We start from the raw sequence: 19,653 nt of genomic DNA, 5'->3' as shown, positions 1-19,653 counted from the left end.
ATGACCGTTTTGCACCTTGTATTCTGTCCTGGTGTCTCTTCAGTGGCCCCTTTGGTTGGTGTGTTTGAATTTCAGGTTTCCTGATGCATGCACCTCTTTGCCTTGGTACACGTTCGTTCCGTGGTCTGCATCTGCCGCTTGGTGGACCTACCATTCCGGTGCTTTCCTGCATGCTGTTGCTGTCTACGGTTCATGTTCGGCTCTGTGATCCCGGGCCGGGGTTCTATTTGCATTGCTGTTTTTTTTTCGGGTCTTGGCACGCTTACTCTTACCACCTGGTAGGCTCTTCTTTTCTTGCCATGGAATCCTCCCTCTGGGTCTTTTGTCTCTGGTCCTGGCTACTTACTGCGGTTGCTCCTTTATTCAGAGGTCTGGGTTCAGGGTTTGTCCATTCAGCCTAGCTGTTTTTTGTGGCTCTGTGTCTGATCCTTTCCTTGGTTGCTGTTGGAGTTCACAGTCGTGATTTGTTAGCCGTTTGGGGGCTGTTCCTTATTGGAAACTCTCTCCTCTGATTTGTCTCGGTTCGTGGGTAAGGGGTGTTGCCTCTCTTTCTCTCTTGGTGGTGTTATGGCCAGATGTGGGAAGGGGGCTGCCCTCTGCTGGGATTTTCCTACTTCCAGGCATTATGTTTTTTCTTGCAGACTTTGCTCCACCTGGTGTGGGGTCATGTTCCCTTCCTCCAGCTGCTGGCTTCCTGGCTCTCTGTTCTGCTTCCCCTGGATGGGCTTCCTGTTCATGGGTGGGGGTCTTCTTGGTTCCTTGACCCTGGTATTTCTTGCCCTTCTTTCCTCCGGTGGTGTTGTCTTCTGTTTCAGCCACTCTCCTGGTCCGATCCCTCAGGGGTGCTTTGTGGTTTTGGTTGGCTTTGGAGGTTGTGGTTTCTCAGACGGTTGCTTGTGGCAGGGCCTTGGTTGTTTACATTTCCTGCCCCTTAGCGTTTGGCTCTAGATCTGCTGGGGCTGTCCGTTTGGTTGCCGTGTGCGGGGGTTCTGTGTTTGGGCTTCCCCAGTTTCTGGTAGTCACCATACAGTGCTGGTTCGCTAGCCGCTTCTCTCTTGTCCACTCCCCCCAGTGGTATTTAGGGGCTGCCGGTGGAGTGCCTCCTTTTGTTTGCTCTCTGACCATCGTCCTTTGGTTTTGACGGAGGGGCTTGGTGTACAGTTGGCTGTGTCTGCTTGTTCACAGTGGTTTCTGGGTTTGGCTTCCTGTCTTTTCGGGGGCCTGCTCTCCTGGGTTGTTTTCCGGAGTTGTTCTCTGTTTCCTATGGTGTCCTGTCTGGTGTTTTATAACCTTTTGTGGCCTGTGCGTTTCTTCCGCAGCCTTTTGTTTTTGGCTCCATTCGGTCTCTGGCAGTAGCTATGGTTCCGCTTTGGTTTCGGATTTTTCCTGAGTCTAGTGGTTCTTTCTTGGAGTTGTGGCTAGCGGGGCGTTTTTCCCTTGCCTGGATCTCTCTGGGCTTGGGTGTCTTTGGGTCAGCTTCCTCATTTCCTGTCTCTCCCTCTGCTTGCAGTTGTTGTTGACTCTCGCCCTTTGGGTTTTTCTTGGTTGGCGTGGCCATCTCTTGCACTCTTGGTTCTTGTTCTTTTCTCTTCTCCCTTCCTCTTTCTTTTGGGTTCCAGTGTTGCTGGTCTCGTTTCCCTTCTTGTGGTTTCGTTTTGATTCTGTCCGGTTCTCAGAAGGCCAGTTTTGGCTGCTTGGGTATTCCCCACATAGTGATGAATGGGACGAGGACTAGAGGGTCCTGGGGGTAATGCTCTATTACTTACCGTTAATCCTCATTACTCTTGGTCCTGTTCTCCTCCTCCCATTTATCACAGACCACCCGCCCTCCCGTTCCACCGACCTTCTGTGGGGGGCTTTGTAGTGCAGGCGGAATGCTGGGTAAGTACTGGTTATGTACTCCCAGAGGAAGGAGCTGGGGAGGGGATATCCCAGCATTCTTTGTGGTCTTTTTTCTGTTGTGGAGATAGTTATTGCCACATAGTGATGAATGGGACGAGGACAACAGAACCAGGAGTAATGAAGATTACCAGTAAGTAATAGAAAATTAGCAATGCTACCCCTCGTTTGCCATTAAATAACACTAATGATTTGGACTGAGCCATAGAAAAGACTTTGGAGCAGGTGTCGAAGACTGTAATCTGGTTTACAAGAACTGTTTTTAAACCAGACAATGTTTACAAATCTGCAGCAAATCATTTTAAAAGAAGAGATTAATTACACAAAATTATCTAAGTTACACTTTAACCATGTGGGTTAAATTATTGATTAAAGAAGAGAAGATTCAAAACAGGTGATAGAAACATGACCTTTCTCCATGAGGTCAAATAGTTTTATTGTGATTAAACACTACAATACGGTATATAGCCATAAAAAACTCTATATTTTATATAAATTATTCCTTCCTTTCATCAATTCTTTTTTTCGTTGCAGCTTTGGTACATATGATCTTATGATTTACATAAATATATACACATATATATGCATATATATGTATATATATATATATTTAGATTTAAATACTTTATTTCCACAAACAACACACAGTACAAAACTAATTCAAATAAGGGATATTACAATCTACACAGTGCTGTTCAGCGGTAGGAAAAAATCTTACCTCGAAGTATTCATGTCACTAGCTAAGCTATAAAGGCAGATCTAGCAGACATGACAAAAATATGCACCATTAACCAGCAAACATTTTGTATCTTTTTACAGTTGACCAGTAACAATCAATTGAGCATCATAAATAATTAAGCTCTCAGCTGATCTTTCATCAAATTCTTCTTTCTTTGAAGGCCAGAGGTTATTTGTCAAGAAATGCACCATTATATTTGTACGTCCTTCTTTTAGTATTTAACTTGCCATCCTGTGGTATTAATGTTCGAACAGTTTGTCCTGCAGTTAGCGGAAATAACTGGAACATTTCCGGTCGGGCAGTGTGGTGCAACCAACCTTAAACTGTTCTGTGGAGAGGGAGGTATGACATTGCAATAAACAGGCATTCCATTGGCTGCAAGTGTTCCTTGACCTGTTTGGTTTGGCAGCATTATCGATTGTTGATATGATGGTTGGGGCATTCCTTGAGATCCCTGGGTCATTGGTACCTGAAATTATAATAGTGTAATATTAATTCACTCAAGTTATTAGCGTATTGTTCAAATGCAAATTCTTTCATTTTTTATTATATCTAGGATTACTAGTAATCTTTGGGTTCTGCGTCACAACGTATACATCTAGTCGATACAAATGTTGCATTATTTAGGTGTCCTCGTTGACAAGGACTTACATATCACTACTCACAGTAGCATTACATTAAACATTTTAAAGTTGTGATCTATTTTAAATGAATATGAATTATTATTCGGCTTTTCTTGCCTTTGCCACTCAAAGAAGATCAGTATTAAAACTGAAGGAAGATAATTTGTCCAATTGTAAATGTTTTGTCTAATCCAAATCTATTACTTTTGGTAATAGCAGGTACGAAAAGACCTCACTGTCAGTATGTCCCAACATTTTATAATGTGGTTGTGGCTATTTAACCGGCTGCTGAGAAAATAGAGTCTTTTCTCTGCTGTTTATCAACCTACGGGAAAAATAAGTGAGATTATTTACTATCCGATGGCAGTCGTGCAAATATCAAAGAAACCTCAATATTTAACTGGGTGCTGCCTAAAAAGCAGACATTGGCCAGTGGCCATGTAAAGTTGACTTCACTATTTACCCAGCTGCTGGTTAAATAATTGAAGCATGTAAGATCTGGCAGGTTGATAAGCAAATACCAAAGGAAAATCACAATTTATCAAGCTGCTGGCTAAATATGTGGCACTGCTTGGCCGGGAACTGTCTAAACAGCAAAGAAAGTTCAATATTTTCCCAGCTGCTGGTTAAAGCAGAGAATATGCACTGTCGCTAGGAGCTATGGAAATAGCAAAATAACCTTGTTTTTTACCCTACCACTAGACAATAAAGATTTTGCAGAACTGCAATGATGCCTATGCCAATAGGCCTGGGTATAATCTAATATATAACACCATAATTTCTGCAATTTTAGGAAATTTGTGTTACGCTTGTTATGCAAAGTTCCACTATGAATAATTGTGCACCATTCATGATTAAAGATTTATAAAAAACTGTTCATTTGTGGTAAACATTTGGAAAAATGCATCCTTATGCATTTTGTGCTCAAATATAGCGTGAAAAGACAGATTTACATTTTATGTCATTAACCATAATTTAGGGCCATTTTGAAGAAATTTGGTTTAAATGTGCAAAAACAAATTATGTAAATTTTGCACACCCTTACATGCACATAGCAAAGAAAGTTCACTATTTACCAAGCGGTAGACCAACAAGGAGAGGTTATGTACTACATTCTGCAGGCCCTGCAAATAGCAGAAACAATTTAATTTACCCAGCTGCTGGTTAAGTAACAGAGAACATGTACTATTTGGATAGTGGCCCGAAAAATACCTTTGCCTTGGGAAGCAGTAATTTACCTGGGGTGACAATAGTCGAGTTGGCTGCTAGACAAATACCAAATAGACATCACTATAATTCTGTACTATTTCATCAACAAATACCTAACTGGTGTGAAAATAGCAGGTAATAAAAAGTTGCTTTTACTCTTCCAGACGTTTTCATCAAAGTTTAAATTGTTTTCTCCATATCAGAATCAAGTAGTGTTACTTGTATGCCACTATATTGAGCTCCATAATATTGACCTACAGTAATATTGCATCTACTAAATCTCCTTTTTTAACTATATACCTCCTTAAGTCGTGCAGTGCTGAAATATTATGGCCTTGGTACATAGCACATACAGTAAAGCAAGGGTATAACTACTACTGGTGTCTGTCTGCTGTTCGGTTTGTAATGTGCTTGGCAAATACATGTCTCCTACATTACATGATAAATTATGTTTCCCATTTCATTCCACAAATCTAACACACATTTCTTTCCAGCATCTGCAGCTGGGGAATAAGAAACCTCAGTGGCAGAATGCATGCTTAAGAATAGGGCATTGTGTGAAAACAAAAACCTTCTTTTTAATCTTTCAAATAGATTGTGATGTCATAGTGCAAACCCACACTGAGAATGTGACAATCAAAGCTTTATTGCTCTTTCTGCATAGATTTTCTCAAAGTGCTTATTCCAATATTGCACTCCTATGATGGCCAATGACGTTTTCAAACTCATTAGTCGAAAGCGCACAGTAGGTTTTATTTTAAAAGTTAAAACTACAGCCTCAGTGAGCATCTGTACTTTCAAAAATATCTGAGACTACCAATGTAAAGTATACATTTACACTAATGTCCTCAAGATATCTTAAGTGAATGAACTACAAACTCTTGATTTAATATTTATCTTTGCATATACTAATATTTATGGTAACAAATATAATTGCCTGAGTCAAAAGCTGCAGCAATGACAGAGGGATGAAAGCATTATTATTCTTTAAAAAACAGTCAATTTTGTAATGCAAGTCCTTCTTGAAGTTTGCAGTTAGTTGCTATATGTCAACCCTGTTTCTAGGAGAAGATAAACATGTTTTTCTTAATGCATAAAACATAAACAGCCTTGAGGACTTCTTGGACACCCACCCAAGCAGGCCCTTCATCACTGTTTTCATACAGACCCTCTATCTTTCTAGCACCATCCTAACCCTTTCATAAAGCCAGAGTTTAAAACCCCAACTTAACACCTTTCTAACCCACCACCTCTGCCAAACTCCACTCAATCCTTTGTGTTCACTACCCTACCAGCCCCACTATTACTTGAGTCTAATCCAGATCTTCCTCTATGCTGTCCTCTCCATACTACTCTCAAAATAGCCTCACGTAGAGAGCCACATTGAAAACCCTGGTGCACTGCCCATCCAGCTCTTACTCTCAATTGCTCTTGTCCACAAATCAATGTCCTTATCTAGTCTCCTCTGGTACTGCTCTCTTCTATACTCCCCTCTATGCTACCTGAGGCAGATCACCTTGACCCAAAGTCTACCCAGAGCCATCTACATACACATATCCAAGCACATTTGTGCAAAACCATTAGTCTTACATTGACTCTTGCACCCTTTTGCCTTTACACAAAGCACCATTGAAATCCTCTGTGATCTTCTGCGCCCTGTACAGCATTGTTCAACATAAAGACAACACCAAGGGCCTGATTCAGACCCTGGCGGCCGGTGACCGCCAGGGTCACCGGCCACGGGAGCACCGCCGACAGACCGGCGGTGCTCCAAAGGGCATTCTGACCGCGGCGGTTCTGCCGCGGCCAGAAAGGGTAAACCGGCGGTCTCCCGCCGGTTTACCGCTGCCCTTGGAATCCCCCATGGCGGCGCAGCTTGCTGCGCCGCCATGGGGGATTCTGACACCCCCTACCGCCATCCTGTTCCTGGCGGTTCGCCCGCCAGGAACAGGATGGCGGTAGGGGGTGCCGCGGGGCCCCTGGGGGCCCCTGCCATGCCCATGCCAATGGCATGGGCACGGCAGGGGCCCCCGTAAGAGGGCCCCACTGTGTATTTCAGTGTCTGCCTAGCAGACACTGAAATACGCGACGGGTGCAAACTGCACCCGTCGCACATGCCCACTCCGCCGGCTCCATTCGGAGCCGGCTTCCTCGTGGGGAGGGGTTTCCCGCTGGGCTGGCGGGCGGCCTTCTGGCGGTCGCCCGCCAGCCCAGCGGGAAAGCCAGAATGGCCTCCGCGGTCTTTCGACCGCGGAGCGGCCATATGGCGGTTCCCTCCAGGCGGGCGGCGACTGCCGCCCGCCGGGGTCAAAATGACCCCCCAAGTCTCCAATCCTGGGTTTTCATTTTAAAACCTAATGTTTTCTAGTAGTTGTATTCTTGGGTCACTTGAACAGAATTAGATCAATACACCTGATGACAATGATGATAATGATTTGCAACTTAAACATTTTGGACTAGAACCATTCACATGGCATTCTGGCTCCATTGCCATCCAGTCCTTGAGCCATCCCATCCATACAGCCTTTCAGCCAGCCTTACTGCCATCTGAGACTTAAGCCAGATCTCTGGTCCTCCTATCAGCCATCAAATCACCCATGGGGTTAGCATCCAGAGCCCCTTGATATCCTTTAGAGCTTGAGGAGAACACAAAAGCCATACCTCTATTGATCTTCAGAGTCCCTCTCCCAGCCAGATGCCTTCTGCAGGTATGTAAGGCCCATCTTCTGTATCTTATACCACTCTGCCACTTTTTAAATCATTTTTATTGGCTGCAACGCTTATAGCTACCCTGTGACCTGAGTACACAGACCACCTTCCACTCCTCTATGGCCCACTTCAGGCCCCAATTGCCCCGGGTTTCAAACTCCTTTACTGCTCTATAGAGAATCAGAGCCACTCAGCCAGTCCTCAGACTCACTCTAGTATTCTTCAGCTCCTCCACAATGCCTCTGCTACTCTACATGGACCCTCTGTTGTCTCTCCAACCTGTTTTCCTCTCTGCTACCCCTAGATGCTCTTCACTCAGCCCTCAGAGCCACTTAGTCTCACCCACAGAAACCTTCTTCAGCCTCTGAATCTATCAGTTGACCCCCGACCAACCCACAGAGACCCTCGGTCAAAACTTAGAGCTCATCAACTAGCTTTCTGAGTTCTTCAAACTTACACTGAGCTCTTACCAAGATCCACTTTCCGCACTTTCCTCAATGTCCCTCAGCTAACTCAGTATTTCCCCTTAACAGTTGGACTACCACTGCTAGCCAGCACAATGAGTGTGTTGACTCTCAGACCCCTGTGGTCAGCTATTGGGGCTCCTGAGCTACAGCTCAGTGTCCCTTGACTGAATGGCAGACATTATGTTGACAATTTCAGAATCTTTTTGCAAACTATTAGTTTTGCACTTGAGCCCGTAAATGTTCAGTAACTTCTATATTACCCCACAGGTCCCATAAAAACATCCACAAGCCTCCAAACTCTCTTCAAAGCTCTAAGCTGTTCTTCAAGAGACCATGTGAGAATAATTTGATACCCATCTTCTGTTTTTTAGCGGCCCAATCTAAATGCTATGAGAAAGGCCCTGTGCCAGACAAAGGAAAGATCCTCTTGAAGAGTTAAGACCTATTCTACAATTTCCAAAGTTCCCATTACCAACACTTACAGACGTACAGTGGCCAGTCACAGCCCCTCTGAGAGCCATCTGAAAATCTTTGCCATGTGTAGCCATCAGAAACTCTCAACCTATGCTCAGAGAACCTCTGTGTCTCCCAAAACCCTCCAACCCATATATTTAGCTCTCCAATCCATTATCATGACACATAAACATGAGCACTTTTTATCTAGCCTCCATTCGTCCTACTACTATTCTTCAGACCTTCACTCTGACTCAAAGGCCTTCACTGCAGACACCCAGTATCCCCATCAGAGCCTACTGAAATCAAAAGACCCATAGCGAGTGAGTCCCTTATAGTATATAGGGCCTCTACCCATTCACATTATCTCAGACCTGAGAGGCCTTCTGATTGCTCTCAGACGGAATCCCTATGATCAGACCCTTATCTGAGCCCTATGAAATCAGCTGACGTTTATGGCAGAATCTTCAGGTTCTGGTATGCAAATATGCCATAGACTCCGCACTCAATAGCTGCCTGGTTAAATTTTGATGAAGCATGGAAATTGAAATTTTTCCTATGCATAATACACAAACAAATTGTGTTTTACACTAATATTTGTTGGAATTAACCTCTGTGAAATATGTACACAAGGTATGCCCTTGCATACCTGAGGCATGTGAGATAGCAGCTAAATGTATGACTCAAATTGTTCATAGGTCGAGCTGCGAACAAATACTTTAGCTGTAAATGTGGCTATTACACATACCCTGTTTCTCAATTCTGGTGAGGCATTCTCTAAATAAACCAAGGGATTTTGTTACAAGTTACAGACAGTTTTACTCTGAATGTAATATTAATTAATCACAACACATGTATTAAAATATGAAGCATATTCTTCCAAGTGCCAAGTTGTATGCCTGTATTACATGGATGCAAATACTTATTGTTTCAATGTAATTTATATTTTGTGTTGTAGATGAGCATTTCCCTGAGTATCCTGACTTAATGGACAAGCCAGCCCTACACTTAAAAGTATGAACAAGGAATTTTTTAGGAAGGCAGAATATGATGCTCTCTAGGATGTACATTCTAATTAAACTGCTGATATGGCATGCAGGTGTGCTAAACTGTAGACATGTGGGGTACTAGCCATCTTAATGGCATAGGGAGAAAAAGGATGTGGATGGTGCACTAAAGTGCTGAGATATAGAAATCAGGCAAGAGTGAAGGGTATATGAGATAAAACACCATGACAGAGTAGCAAAGGAGATTAATGAAGCACAGACATTGACTAAGCGATGGGTAGGACCCGGCCATGCTATGGAGAACGAGCATCACAGTAAGAGGTGAAGGAGTGGTGGTAAATTAACACAGAATGGAGTGGGGAACTGGTAAACACACATGCTCAGATGTGCATCCAAAATTCAGACATCAGATTTCATGCATCACAATGGAGAAGGGGCCAGAATAAGTTAAAAGGATGCAATTTACTCTTGATGAACCTGTGACTACAAGGAGGTGCCCGTCCTCCATGCTGAGGAAGTAAGACAAACCCCAATGAGGCTAATCTATTTAAAAAAAAATATAGGTATCAGAGCCTTTTGCCTGTACTTTTTTTGTATGAGACCAAATGCAGTTTAGGTAGGGATCTCCTTAACTCTAAGAAGGCTGATGACAAATTTGCGAACCAGATATGACTAAAACATGTTGACTAATTCTAAATGTATGTATGAAACATTGCTTTCAAGAACTATCCTTTTTCTGGTTTCTTACTTGACCCAGGATACCCTTTGAGTAAAAAATAATTATTTAGAATATACCCTGAGACATTCTCATAAAATTTCTTGTTCCCTGCTTATAGCCAGAAAAATAAATAGTTTGAACAAACAATGGTTAAAACAATCATGGTGGTACTTACGTACCCAGATGGGGATAATACACAGGTGACCCAAGCTTTAAAGAATCGTAGGTGGGGTGTCTTTTCCCAAAATCCTTTCATACTGGTGATGTACCAAAAGACTAACAAGTGAGTTCCCTGAAAACAACCTATGTACCTTTTGTGTTTAAATCAGATGAAGGCTTTCATTATGAGAAGCCAAAAATATTGATTCATCCCATTACTGGTCCCAAAGGGAATTATAATGTGCATGAAGTTACTTCTCACATGTCATATTTCCTCCAAAGTTCCCTGGGGGAAATTGAGGGTGAAACTGAGCAATTGTGGAACTCGCACCCAGAATTACTGATTAACCTGATATTTCCTTATCACTCAGGGGATTCTCATGGTTTAACCTATAATTGTGGTAATTCTGCACCTATGGAATTAACGGAACCCTCAGAATCAATAACTCCGGTGAGGTGAAATTTACACCCCTTGCACCGGGGCACACATGGTGGACCTCTTAGCAGTGTAGCCCAGATTTTCTGAGATAATGTTTACTACAGTATCAAATAAGTAAATCAACTGAATAGTCACCAGAATCCTATGGAAGTGCAGCAGAACCCTGCAGCATAACTGTATAAGGAAGGGATTTCCCTTAGGAACCTGAAACAGGACCTAGGAAATCATTAAGCAACCTATTGGGAAATACAGCTTGGGTAACAGTGTAACCCTGAAATCTACAGGTCACTAAAAGACTGTGACCTTACATATTGTGATCAAAGAAGCAAACCTCTGAAAGTTCTTTCTAAATACATTCTGAGTGACTACAGAATGGAAATAGCGACTGGTGGACACAAATCAAAGCAGATTCCCAGAGAAGTTGGTATCTGCCAGGATATTTCCACGTTCACATGAAAGAAAAACAAAGACTTCCTGGACAAAATGGAAGAGGTAGAGCTATGCCTTGTTCCTAGGAAAAGATCAAAAACTATAGAGAAAACACCAAAATACATATGAATTTGTTACCAGAAAACACATGATAGTTAAAACAGAAGAAACTGTATCTTACAATAAATCAGTCTGGAAGTGCAATGTGCAACTTAACAATGTATGTATTAGGGTACTCTAAATATACTCTATATAAGAAATACACTTTTGACCTGTTATTCCAATAAGGGCTTTCCACATTACAACGGTATAGGCGACAAACCTCCTACTCCAGGCTAAAGTTTGGTTTACATAATGCAGGGTGGTATAACAAGACACAGGATGGGGTAAAGAAAAATGAGCAAAGGACAATGATGGGTCTGGTAGAATTGTAGCTCATGGTCAGGAAATGGGTGGGATAAACAGAAGAGGGTTGGAAGATGACAAAACATCATGAAAGTGACAGTGCAGGAACTGGATATTGACACCAAGTGAAGCAACTGAAGGGAGGTATGCAACAAAGGCTGGAGGTAGGAAGAGAGAACATGCAAAAATGTTATCCACCTTTCTGTTGCATTCCCCATTATTATATCACAAGTGCAATTACCGGCCTTGGAGGGATGCAATACATAAAGGAGCTTGATGGATCTGATATATAAAGGAGTTTGATGGATCTCAAGACAAATCATGGAGAAAGAAAAGGAGAGATAGGTTCATCTTTCATTATAGTGACAGGAAAAGCATGGCTCTCAGTAAGGGTTCAGGGGATAGAGATACAGACGACTCAGCAACAGGAGACAGGTCATAGGCAGGGTGGGGAGAGAGACAGAGGATGAGCAATATTGGAAACCATAGAGACATTGGGACAGGAGGCAAATGAGGTCAAGGGACTGACCAACACAAAGGAAGTCACCAAGAAATGAGGTACAGATAAGAGGTGAGGATGGTGTGCTACATATACAAAGATGTTTAGGGTATGGACAGACCACGAGGAAGGTAGAAATATGGGATCCTGGGTCCAATCATTTTGTCAGGAAAGGAGGAGAGCTGGGCTATTGACAAAGAGTTTGGTGGGGGAAACTGAGAGCAAGCGAATTAGCAAAACAGAAAAATGTATGACATAAACAGTGGGTGGCAGAAGGAGCACAGGAGACCAAGTACCAAGATGGGTGCTGAACATCAGGAGCAAGGTTAGAATGGGGAAAGGTAACTATAGCTTGCCTCCCCCTCATCGGGCCAATGTCAGCCCTAGGTAACCCTCTGGGGCCTGGCCAATTAGCAATAGGAGAGAGGGATGCATAACCCCCGTCCCAAACCGATTTTAGCCCCAGGGACCAGTACCCCCGAACCTGGCCATCAAAAGGTGGGTTCCCTGGATCCCACGCAGGCCACCCACTGCATCTTTGGTGGAGTCATGGGGGGAGCCCTAATGCCCCCGTGGCCCCAGCTCGTTCCCACCTCCAGCAGGAGCCGGCATTGCTCCCACTGGCAGGGAGCAGCTAATAATGCTGCTGCCTGTGGGCAGAAGCATTTTTTTCATCTGTATCCCTGCTTGCGTCAATGCAAGCAGGTAAGCAGATGAAAAGTCTGCTCCCAGCGGGCAGAAGCATTTTTCACGCTACAGCCCGCTGGGAGCAGATTTAGGGGGTTATTACAACTTTGGAGGAGGTGTTAATCCGTCCCAAAAGTGACGGTAAAGTGACGGATATACCACCAGCCGTATTACGAGTTCCATAGGATATAATGGACTCGTAATACGGCTGGTGGTATATCCGTCACTTTACCGTCACTTTTGGGATGGATTAACACCTCCTCCAAAGTTGTAATAACCCCCTTAGTGTTTGCTCTCACTTGGGTGTAGCCTTGACATTGCTTCCACCAAGCAAGAGCAAACACAGATTTATCTACGTCCACCACTGTGGGCAGTGAAACCACTATGTCCCGGGAAGTGTGCATAGCAGGAGCCGGCCTTGGGGGGATGGGGTCCCTAGTGCCTCTAATGGCTCCAGGAGGGGGTTGCATGTCCCTTCGCCATTAGATGCATGCCCGCAGCATGAGGCATACGGTCACCCCTTCCCCATTTTAACTAAGGCTGGGCCCTAGGGGATGGGGTCCCCAGAGCCAATATCGTCCTGGGAGGGTGCTGTGCAGCCCCCATCCCCTTTCATTTTTATGGCCAGGCCCGGGGGAATAGGGTCCCTGTGGCCAAAAGCAGACTGGGGAGGGGGGCACATGCACCCCTTTCCATATTTCAAAATTACAATCCCCCCAGGACTTAACCTACCTTAGGGGACTAATAAAAACAAGCACAGGAAACCAAATTTTGAAAAGTTTCCCATGAATCCTTGGAGGATTTGTGGGAAAATTAAAAAAAAAAAATGGGCCCTAGTGGGTTCCTTGTGGGCCCCCCCACCAGGCCTACTGGGTCAGGGTATTCTTGCCTCCTTGTCTTTTTTTATATTTTTCCTTGGAACTCAGCTGAGTCAGAGTCTCAAGATGGCTGCCACCAATTCCTGGTTGATGTGGTGGCAGCCAATCAAATCTCATTTTAAGACCTGTCAGGATTGCGCACCCTCCCTGTCTCTAGATATAAATAAATATTTTAGCTTTAATAACTCTGAAACTGGTGAAACTCTTTCTGGCCCAAGATCTAGCTTTTGGAAAAATTTGGTGTCATTCTTTTAAGCAGTTCGGGCTGTAGTCATGCTTAAAATATCTTTGTGAAACTGCATGAGGGACACATGTTTTGAGACCCTACCTTTTTCTTGACCCACATTTGACAAATCTCTCTGAAACCTTCCAGACAGCAGCTGAAGTGAGTAACACACTAGTTTTGAAAAATGTGTGGTCATTAGCAAAACAAAAAATCATTTTCCAATGGAAACAATAGGCCTGATTTAGAGTTTGGTGGAGGGGGTTACTCCATCACAAACATGACGAATAGCCGTCCACCGTATTACAATCCCATTATAGCCTATGGAAATCATAATATAGTAGACTGGATATCCGTCACGTTTGTGATGGAGTAATCCGCCCGCCCAACTTTAAATCAGGCCCTATGTCCTAATTATAACTACTTACTTGCAACCTCTAATATTCATACAACACACACACAGACACATTTCCCTATACCTTCCCATAGGGCAATCGCTGGCTCTATGATGGCTCATGCCCTAGTAGTAGACATGTCTGCCAAGCAGGCAGAGCATAAAAAAGGAGCTATAAAATTACTTGTTGTAAATGCCATTGGGGAAGACCTTTCCCTCCTATTTGATTGGGTGGAAACATAAAAGATGAAGTAGTTAATATACATATGCATAAATATAAATGTGCACATTTCTCTTAGTGAATCAGATCCTAATTTATAACTGGAGTTGTGGAAAATTTACCAGTTGTTAAATACCTGATAAGACGACATGGTAGGATACTGAACCATCATGCCTTGCACCTGGTTTCCCTGTTGATTGTTCATCATATTCTGGCTTTGTGGGGGCTGCTGCATCCCCATGAGTCCCTGGAACCCCTGTTGTTGATTTGGTAAGACAGGCTGGAACCCTGTAGGTAAACAAAAGATACAACTCAGGTTAGTTAATGGCATAGTACATTGCCTCAAATACAATAATTGGTATTTTCATAAGTTGTAAATAAAATGAGTTGGATCACACCTGTGTTTCATATATTCGGTCTGTAGAAAATAATTTGTTACTGAAACAGCATTTAAACAACCTAGAAAATACTAACATTTACTTCTGTGGAGCATTACATGGGAGGAAGGATACAAAAAGAAATGTGCACCTTTATTCTACCACTTATTTTTCAGTGCACCAATCTTATTCCAAAATGCAAATTATTGTCTGACTCAATGTAACCTGATCCTGAGTTATAAACATAATCATGTCGGATAGATGTATATCAAAGAACCTCTTCACTTTCATATTCCCTATAGCAGTTCAGAACCCCAAGCTGTTTTTAGTATATTGAAGAAAGGGATAGATAGCAGAAAATTATAAGTAATTATTTAAGGAATCCTATTTAAGTAGTTTAATGTGTATCTTAACATCATTAAAAAAATAAACATTCAGTAATGTAGTTCCCGAATTTTCATCTGTTTTTTATACATTGGCGTGGCCCAGGGTTTGGGTAAATGTCAGCAAATTCGGAGAGAAGCTAGGTGTAGAAATCCACAGCTGAGCAGGACCCCTTTGCGGTACAGAGCTTTAATATGAAGTGAGTAGCACATAGGGTTTAGTTTAGGAGCACATTGATTTGGCTATCCTAAGATCAGAACCCAAGCAACTGTGTTTCAAAAAAGACCTGGAGACTAATCTCTATAGTCTTTAAGCTTTAAAATAAGTTCAGATGCTTTAAGGTTCTGCAACCCTTGTGAATTAGAAAGACAATTCAGCACCAGCAAAGGACCTACAACTCTACATGCATCAATGCCACCATTGTTAAAACTGAAAAGCATTATCAAACTCATATCTGGGAACGCCCTGATCTGGGAACGCCCTGCTCCGTTGTCACCAATGACACAGTCAGTGAAGGGAGGGTTTCACCGAAAACTATAATGAGACAGAACAATAAAATATGCCCTAGCTGCAAAGCAGCTGTGTTGGAGATGCCATGTTCTGGTTGGCTGTGGTGAGGCCCCCGTCAGGGGTGGGTGATTACACTCACTGTATTACCTGCGCTCACCCTTGGGTAGCTTGGTCACTGAGCAGTCAGGCTTATCATAGAGGCAATATGTAAAATATTGTCACAGCACTCTCATGCAATAAATGCACTGAGTGTCACAAAAGCAACTTCACAGGTGTGGTAGATAAACACAGTTTGTATTCAAAACAAACATTAATTAACATAACATAAAAATCATGAGCTTCTTGTCATGAAACACTTTAGGCAGCACCATGGGCCAAGGCCGCATGGGTAGAATCAATGTCAAACATAGTATCCAATTGTCAAGAATCCAACGTGTAAAGCAACAATGCCGGTGGATGTACTCAATAGTATGTGGTCTTCATGCAAGCACTCCCACATGCACGTGCTCACTCAGTACCACTACTCAGTGCTACGGGTATCAGGCAGGTCCGTATGCGCACACTTACACACACACACACATGCACACAGCACCGCAATGCAGTGCAACTGGTATCTAGCAGGTCAATTGGTAGCACAAGGCAGACCCTATGATCCAAACTCTCCTCCACTCTTCGTCTCACCCCAACTACCCTCACCCGTGTATTAGAAAGAGATCCTCTCCTTAAATGAGGCTGCTCTCAGCCCGAGTCACACTTAATTGAGGTCCAAGGGAGGAGAGTGGGGGGTAGGTAGCAGGACGTACTAGGAAGCAGTTGACAAACAAAAGGTGGGTTGGCCACAACTCATGGAGTTCACCCACAGGATGTAGAGCACAAGCAGCTGAGTACAATAGTTTGATCAGTTGAAAGATTCTGTATCGTGCCCTCCAGCACCAGCTCTGCGAAGCACTGGAGGAAAGAAAGGGTTGCACAGTCTTTAGACCCACTTCCAATAGCTCTTGAAAGAATTCCTTCATCCCAATCAGTTGTTCTCACTACCAGGCCTGGTCCAGGCAATACTATCTAGCATACAAAGTTGTTGGGGCCAGGTGAGGAAAGGGGAAGTAGTGTGACACTTAGAGGACCCAAAAGGAATGATTGATGAAGGGAATGTAACAAGGAGTCTCTTGGAAGGTACAGGTGCCCGGTCAGGTACGTGTTGGTCAAACTTGCACCAAGACAATCCGGGCACAATGTCTGGTGCAACTGATGATCCGAGTCATACCAGACAATTCCGGCTTCACACACACAAAGATGAGTTGCAAATTTTATGCACCCGTAGAAATGAGGCACAACGCCTGGTGCACATTGATACGGATCGCACCAGACCATTCTGATCACTTACAGTGATAAGTTACCAATCCCATGCCTCTCGAGAAATGAAGCACAACGCCTTTTGGGCATTGATATAGGTCGCACCAGACAGATCCAACCACTTACAATGAAAAGTTACCAATCCTGTGCCTCCCGAGAACTGAGGCACAACACCTGGTGCACGATGATACAAGTCGCACCACACAGTTCAAATCACTTTCGATTGAAGAAATACAAATGAAGTACCTCCCTGGAAATGAGAGACAACGCTTGCTGTGCATTGATACGGGTCACAACAGACAATTCCCGTCCCTCACACAGACACAAGTTCAATAGTGCCACACCAAATAGAATGAGGCACTACTGCGATTATGTCCCCATGTCCGAGGATTGCAACCTGTGAAGCAGACATCGCATGCAATGAGCATGCAGTTGACGTGAAGCACGAGGAAGCTGCAGCATGAACGATGAAACGGGCCATGCGGGATCCCATAATCAGTGAATCCAGTCCCTACCAACAAGACGCTTATGTGTGCTGAGGCCCCATGATGCAAGGGATTTAATCCCTTGATGCAAGCAATGCTTTTGGGGCTCTGATCCAGGCCATCTGGTCACCAAGCACAATTCTTAGGTTCATGCCCACACTGCACTGTTAGTTGGAATCCAGCAGATGATGTGGGCACTTATGAGAGCACTGTTCTCCAGATGTCACAAGCAGATGGTGTGTGTCCCTCAATGAAGGTCTTTGATGTCCCTGAAACCTCCACAAGAGAACAGGTGGCAAGCTGACAAGCTCTTGGAGAGCACACTTCAGGGTGCCACACAGCAGCAGGCAGCCTGCCAGTCCAGCCATGATTGAGGAAGGGTGTATAGTCCCTTCCGAGGGCAGTAATCTTCCTTGTGCATAACAGATTCCTCTGGCAGTGTGCACTATGTGGTCCAGGGTCTCCAGTCCCATGTCTCTGCAAGTGTATTTCTATCCAGCTGCAGTATGGCAACAGTAGTTATACTGTAGAGTGCCTTTGAAGTTGGGGGTGGTTGAAAGGTTCTTTGTTTGAGCCACAGGTGTCTCCCCTAAATATCAGTCCTGTCTGCCATGGGGCAGTGGAATGCAGATCTTCATCTTTTGGAGGGCCATGACCTGGCCCCCAGAGGCCAAGTGTCAAAAGATCTCCCACCAATCTTTCCAGCCAGGCCCTCAAATGGCAGAGGTCTGCAGTTCCAGTTGTGTGCCCAATGTTTATAGCAGTCACTAGGGAATGCACAGATTTTCTACCCAACCTCTGGTGTTAATTGGAGACAGGTACAGAGGCACACAGTGAACTTTAGAGCACAGAAATGCCCACTTTCCAGAAGTGGCATTTCTCAATTAATTACAAAACCAACTTTACCATAGGAAGGGGTTTATCACTGTGACTCCAATGATAGGAAGCATCATGAGGATGCTCCACTGCAATGCACTAGTGCAGTTGGAGTGATTTCAATAATTTCTCTATGTTAGCCCATAGGAGAGCAACCCTAAAGAGTGGTAGAAACACATGGGTATTCTTCACTACCTCTAGAAGCACTTTTGGGGTGCACACACATGAGCCTGCAATGGCCGGCTGGGTACATGTACAAAACAGTATTGCGACAGGTGGGACACCTGCTAAAACACAATGGTGCAAGCACGTACACACAAACCTGCGATGGCAGGCAGGAAACTTTAAAACTCTATGGTGCAAGTGCACACACACAAACCTGCGATGGCAGACGGGACACATGTGAGGACACCACTGAGTAAGTGTGCACGCACGAGTATGTGATGGCAGGCGTGACACAGTGGTTAGCACCACTTCCTAGCATATGTAGGAAGGGTGTGCGCCCTTTCACACTGTACATACTTGTCTAGGACAGCTGGGTTAAGAGGTTTAAAGTGAGCATGTGTGACTGGTCATTGTAAGACAGTCAGCCTTAGAGACATGCACACTTTAAAATTAAGTCCCCAGCCCACTGCTCCTCCCTTCTGCTGCCACTCAGCAGCTGCCTCCCCCCGTCCTGACACTCGGATCAGGATGCAGGTAAGGGAAAAATAAAACGGTAATAAATTAAGTTTATTACCATTGTATTTTTCATCTCTGGGGCATTGAGTATTTTATTTAGTGGGGCGATGCTCCTCTGCCCAATAGAGGAGCTGCTCCTGTTCCTGATATCTGCACCTGTCTTTTTTCAGGCCTACAGTATTCAGAATGGTTGTTCTCCGACCTCTTTTAACACTGATAAATACTTAACTCTGAGTTTAGTCTTTTCCTTTCTAGGTTATTCCAGTTTCCTTTTTATTGCTCTCCCTGAAAATCCTATTGGTATATTTTTTCCTCTTAATCACATTTAATTAATTGATCCTCGTCTGCCTAAACATCCGTGCTCTTCACATACGTGATATCTCATAGTTGGCTTCCATTATCCTTTCATCTTCACTTTTATTTTGTTTGTCTTGTGTTTAAAAATATTATTATGTCCAGTCCATGTTCATCTTTTTTTAAAAAAGTAATTTCCTCACAGCAAAACGAAGTGCTGCACAATTCAATTGAACCACTACACAGTGTTATGGTAAGTTGCACTAATCAAGATAAACTATAGCTTCCTTCCATCCACAGTAACCGTCCTCTCCCTCTCTTTCAAGCCAAGGTCCAGCTAATACTGGCTCATTTATTAGTGAACAGGAAGGGAATGCGCTTAGGTGTGGCACTGGGGTGGTACCACCTGCACAGAGTGTAATCCTCCAGGGCTTATTGACCATGGAGCGAGTAAGACAATCAACATCCTCCTTTTGTGATATGTGAAGCCAGGGCATCAAAAATGGATTTCACTGGTTTCAGTACTCTGACTCACA

The 19,653-nt window shown here is 43.8% G+C and overlaps 1 protein-coding gene across 8 annotated transcripts in view; it reads right to left on the bottom strand.

Moving 5' to 3' along the window:
- Positions 1–2,297: 2,297 nt before the first annotated feature.
- The window catches only part of ARPP21 (cAMP regulated phosphoprotein 21), a 309,256-nt gene continuing 291,900 nt past the window's right edge, over positions 2,298–19,653 (bottom strand). For all 8 annotated transcript variants that reach the window (XM_069214895.1, XM_069214912.1, XM_069214885.1 and 5 more), the window contains 2 exons: positions 14,294–14,445; positions 2,298–3,107 (listed from right to left, as the gene is read on the bottom strand). In XM_069214895.1, coding sequence (XP_069070996.1) covers positions 2,850–3,107; positions 14,294–14,445 — 410 coding nt within the window. In that variant the 3' untranslated portion in view covers positions 2,298–2,849. The remainder of the gene's footprint in view (positions 3,108–14,293; positions 14,446–19,653) is intronic.

Source organism: Pleurodeles waltl, chromosome 2_1 (assembly GCF_031143425.1).
Source record: "Pleurodeles waltl isolate 20211129_DDA chromosome 2_1, aPleWal1.hap1.20221129, whole genome shotgun sequence".
NCBI classification, from domain to species: Eukaryota; Metazoa; Chordata; class Amphibia; order Caudata; family Salamandridae; genus Pleurodeles; species Pleurodeles waltl.
The sequence above is the reverse complement of the archived record's forward strand: the minus strand, read 5'-3'. Positions and strand labels throughout refer to the sequence as shown.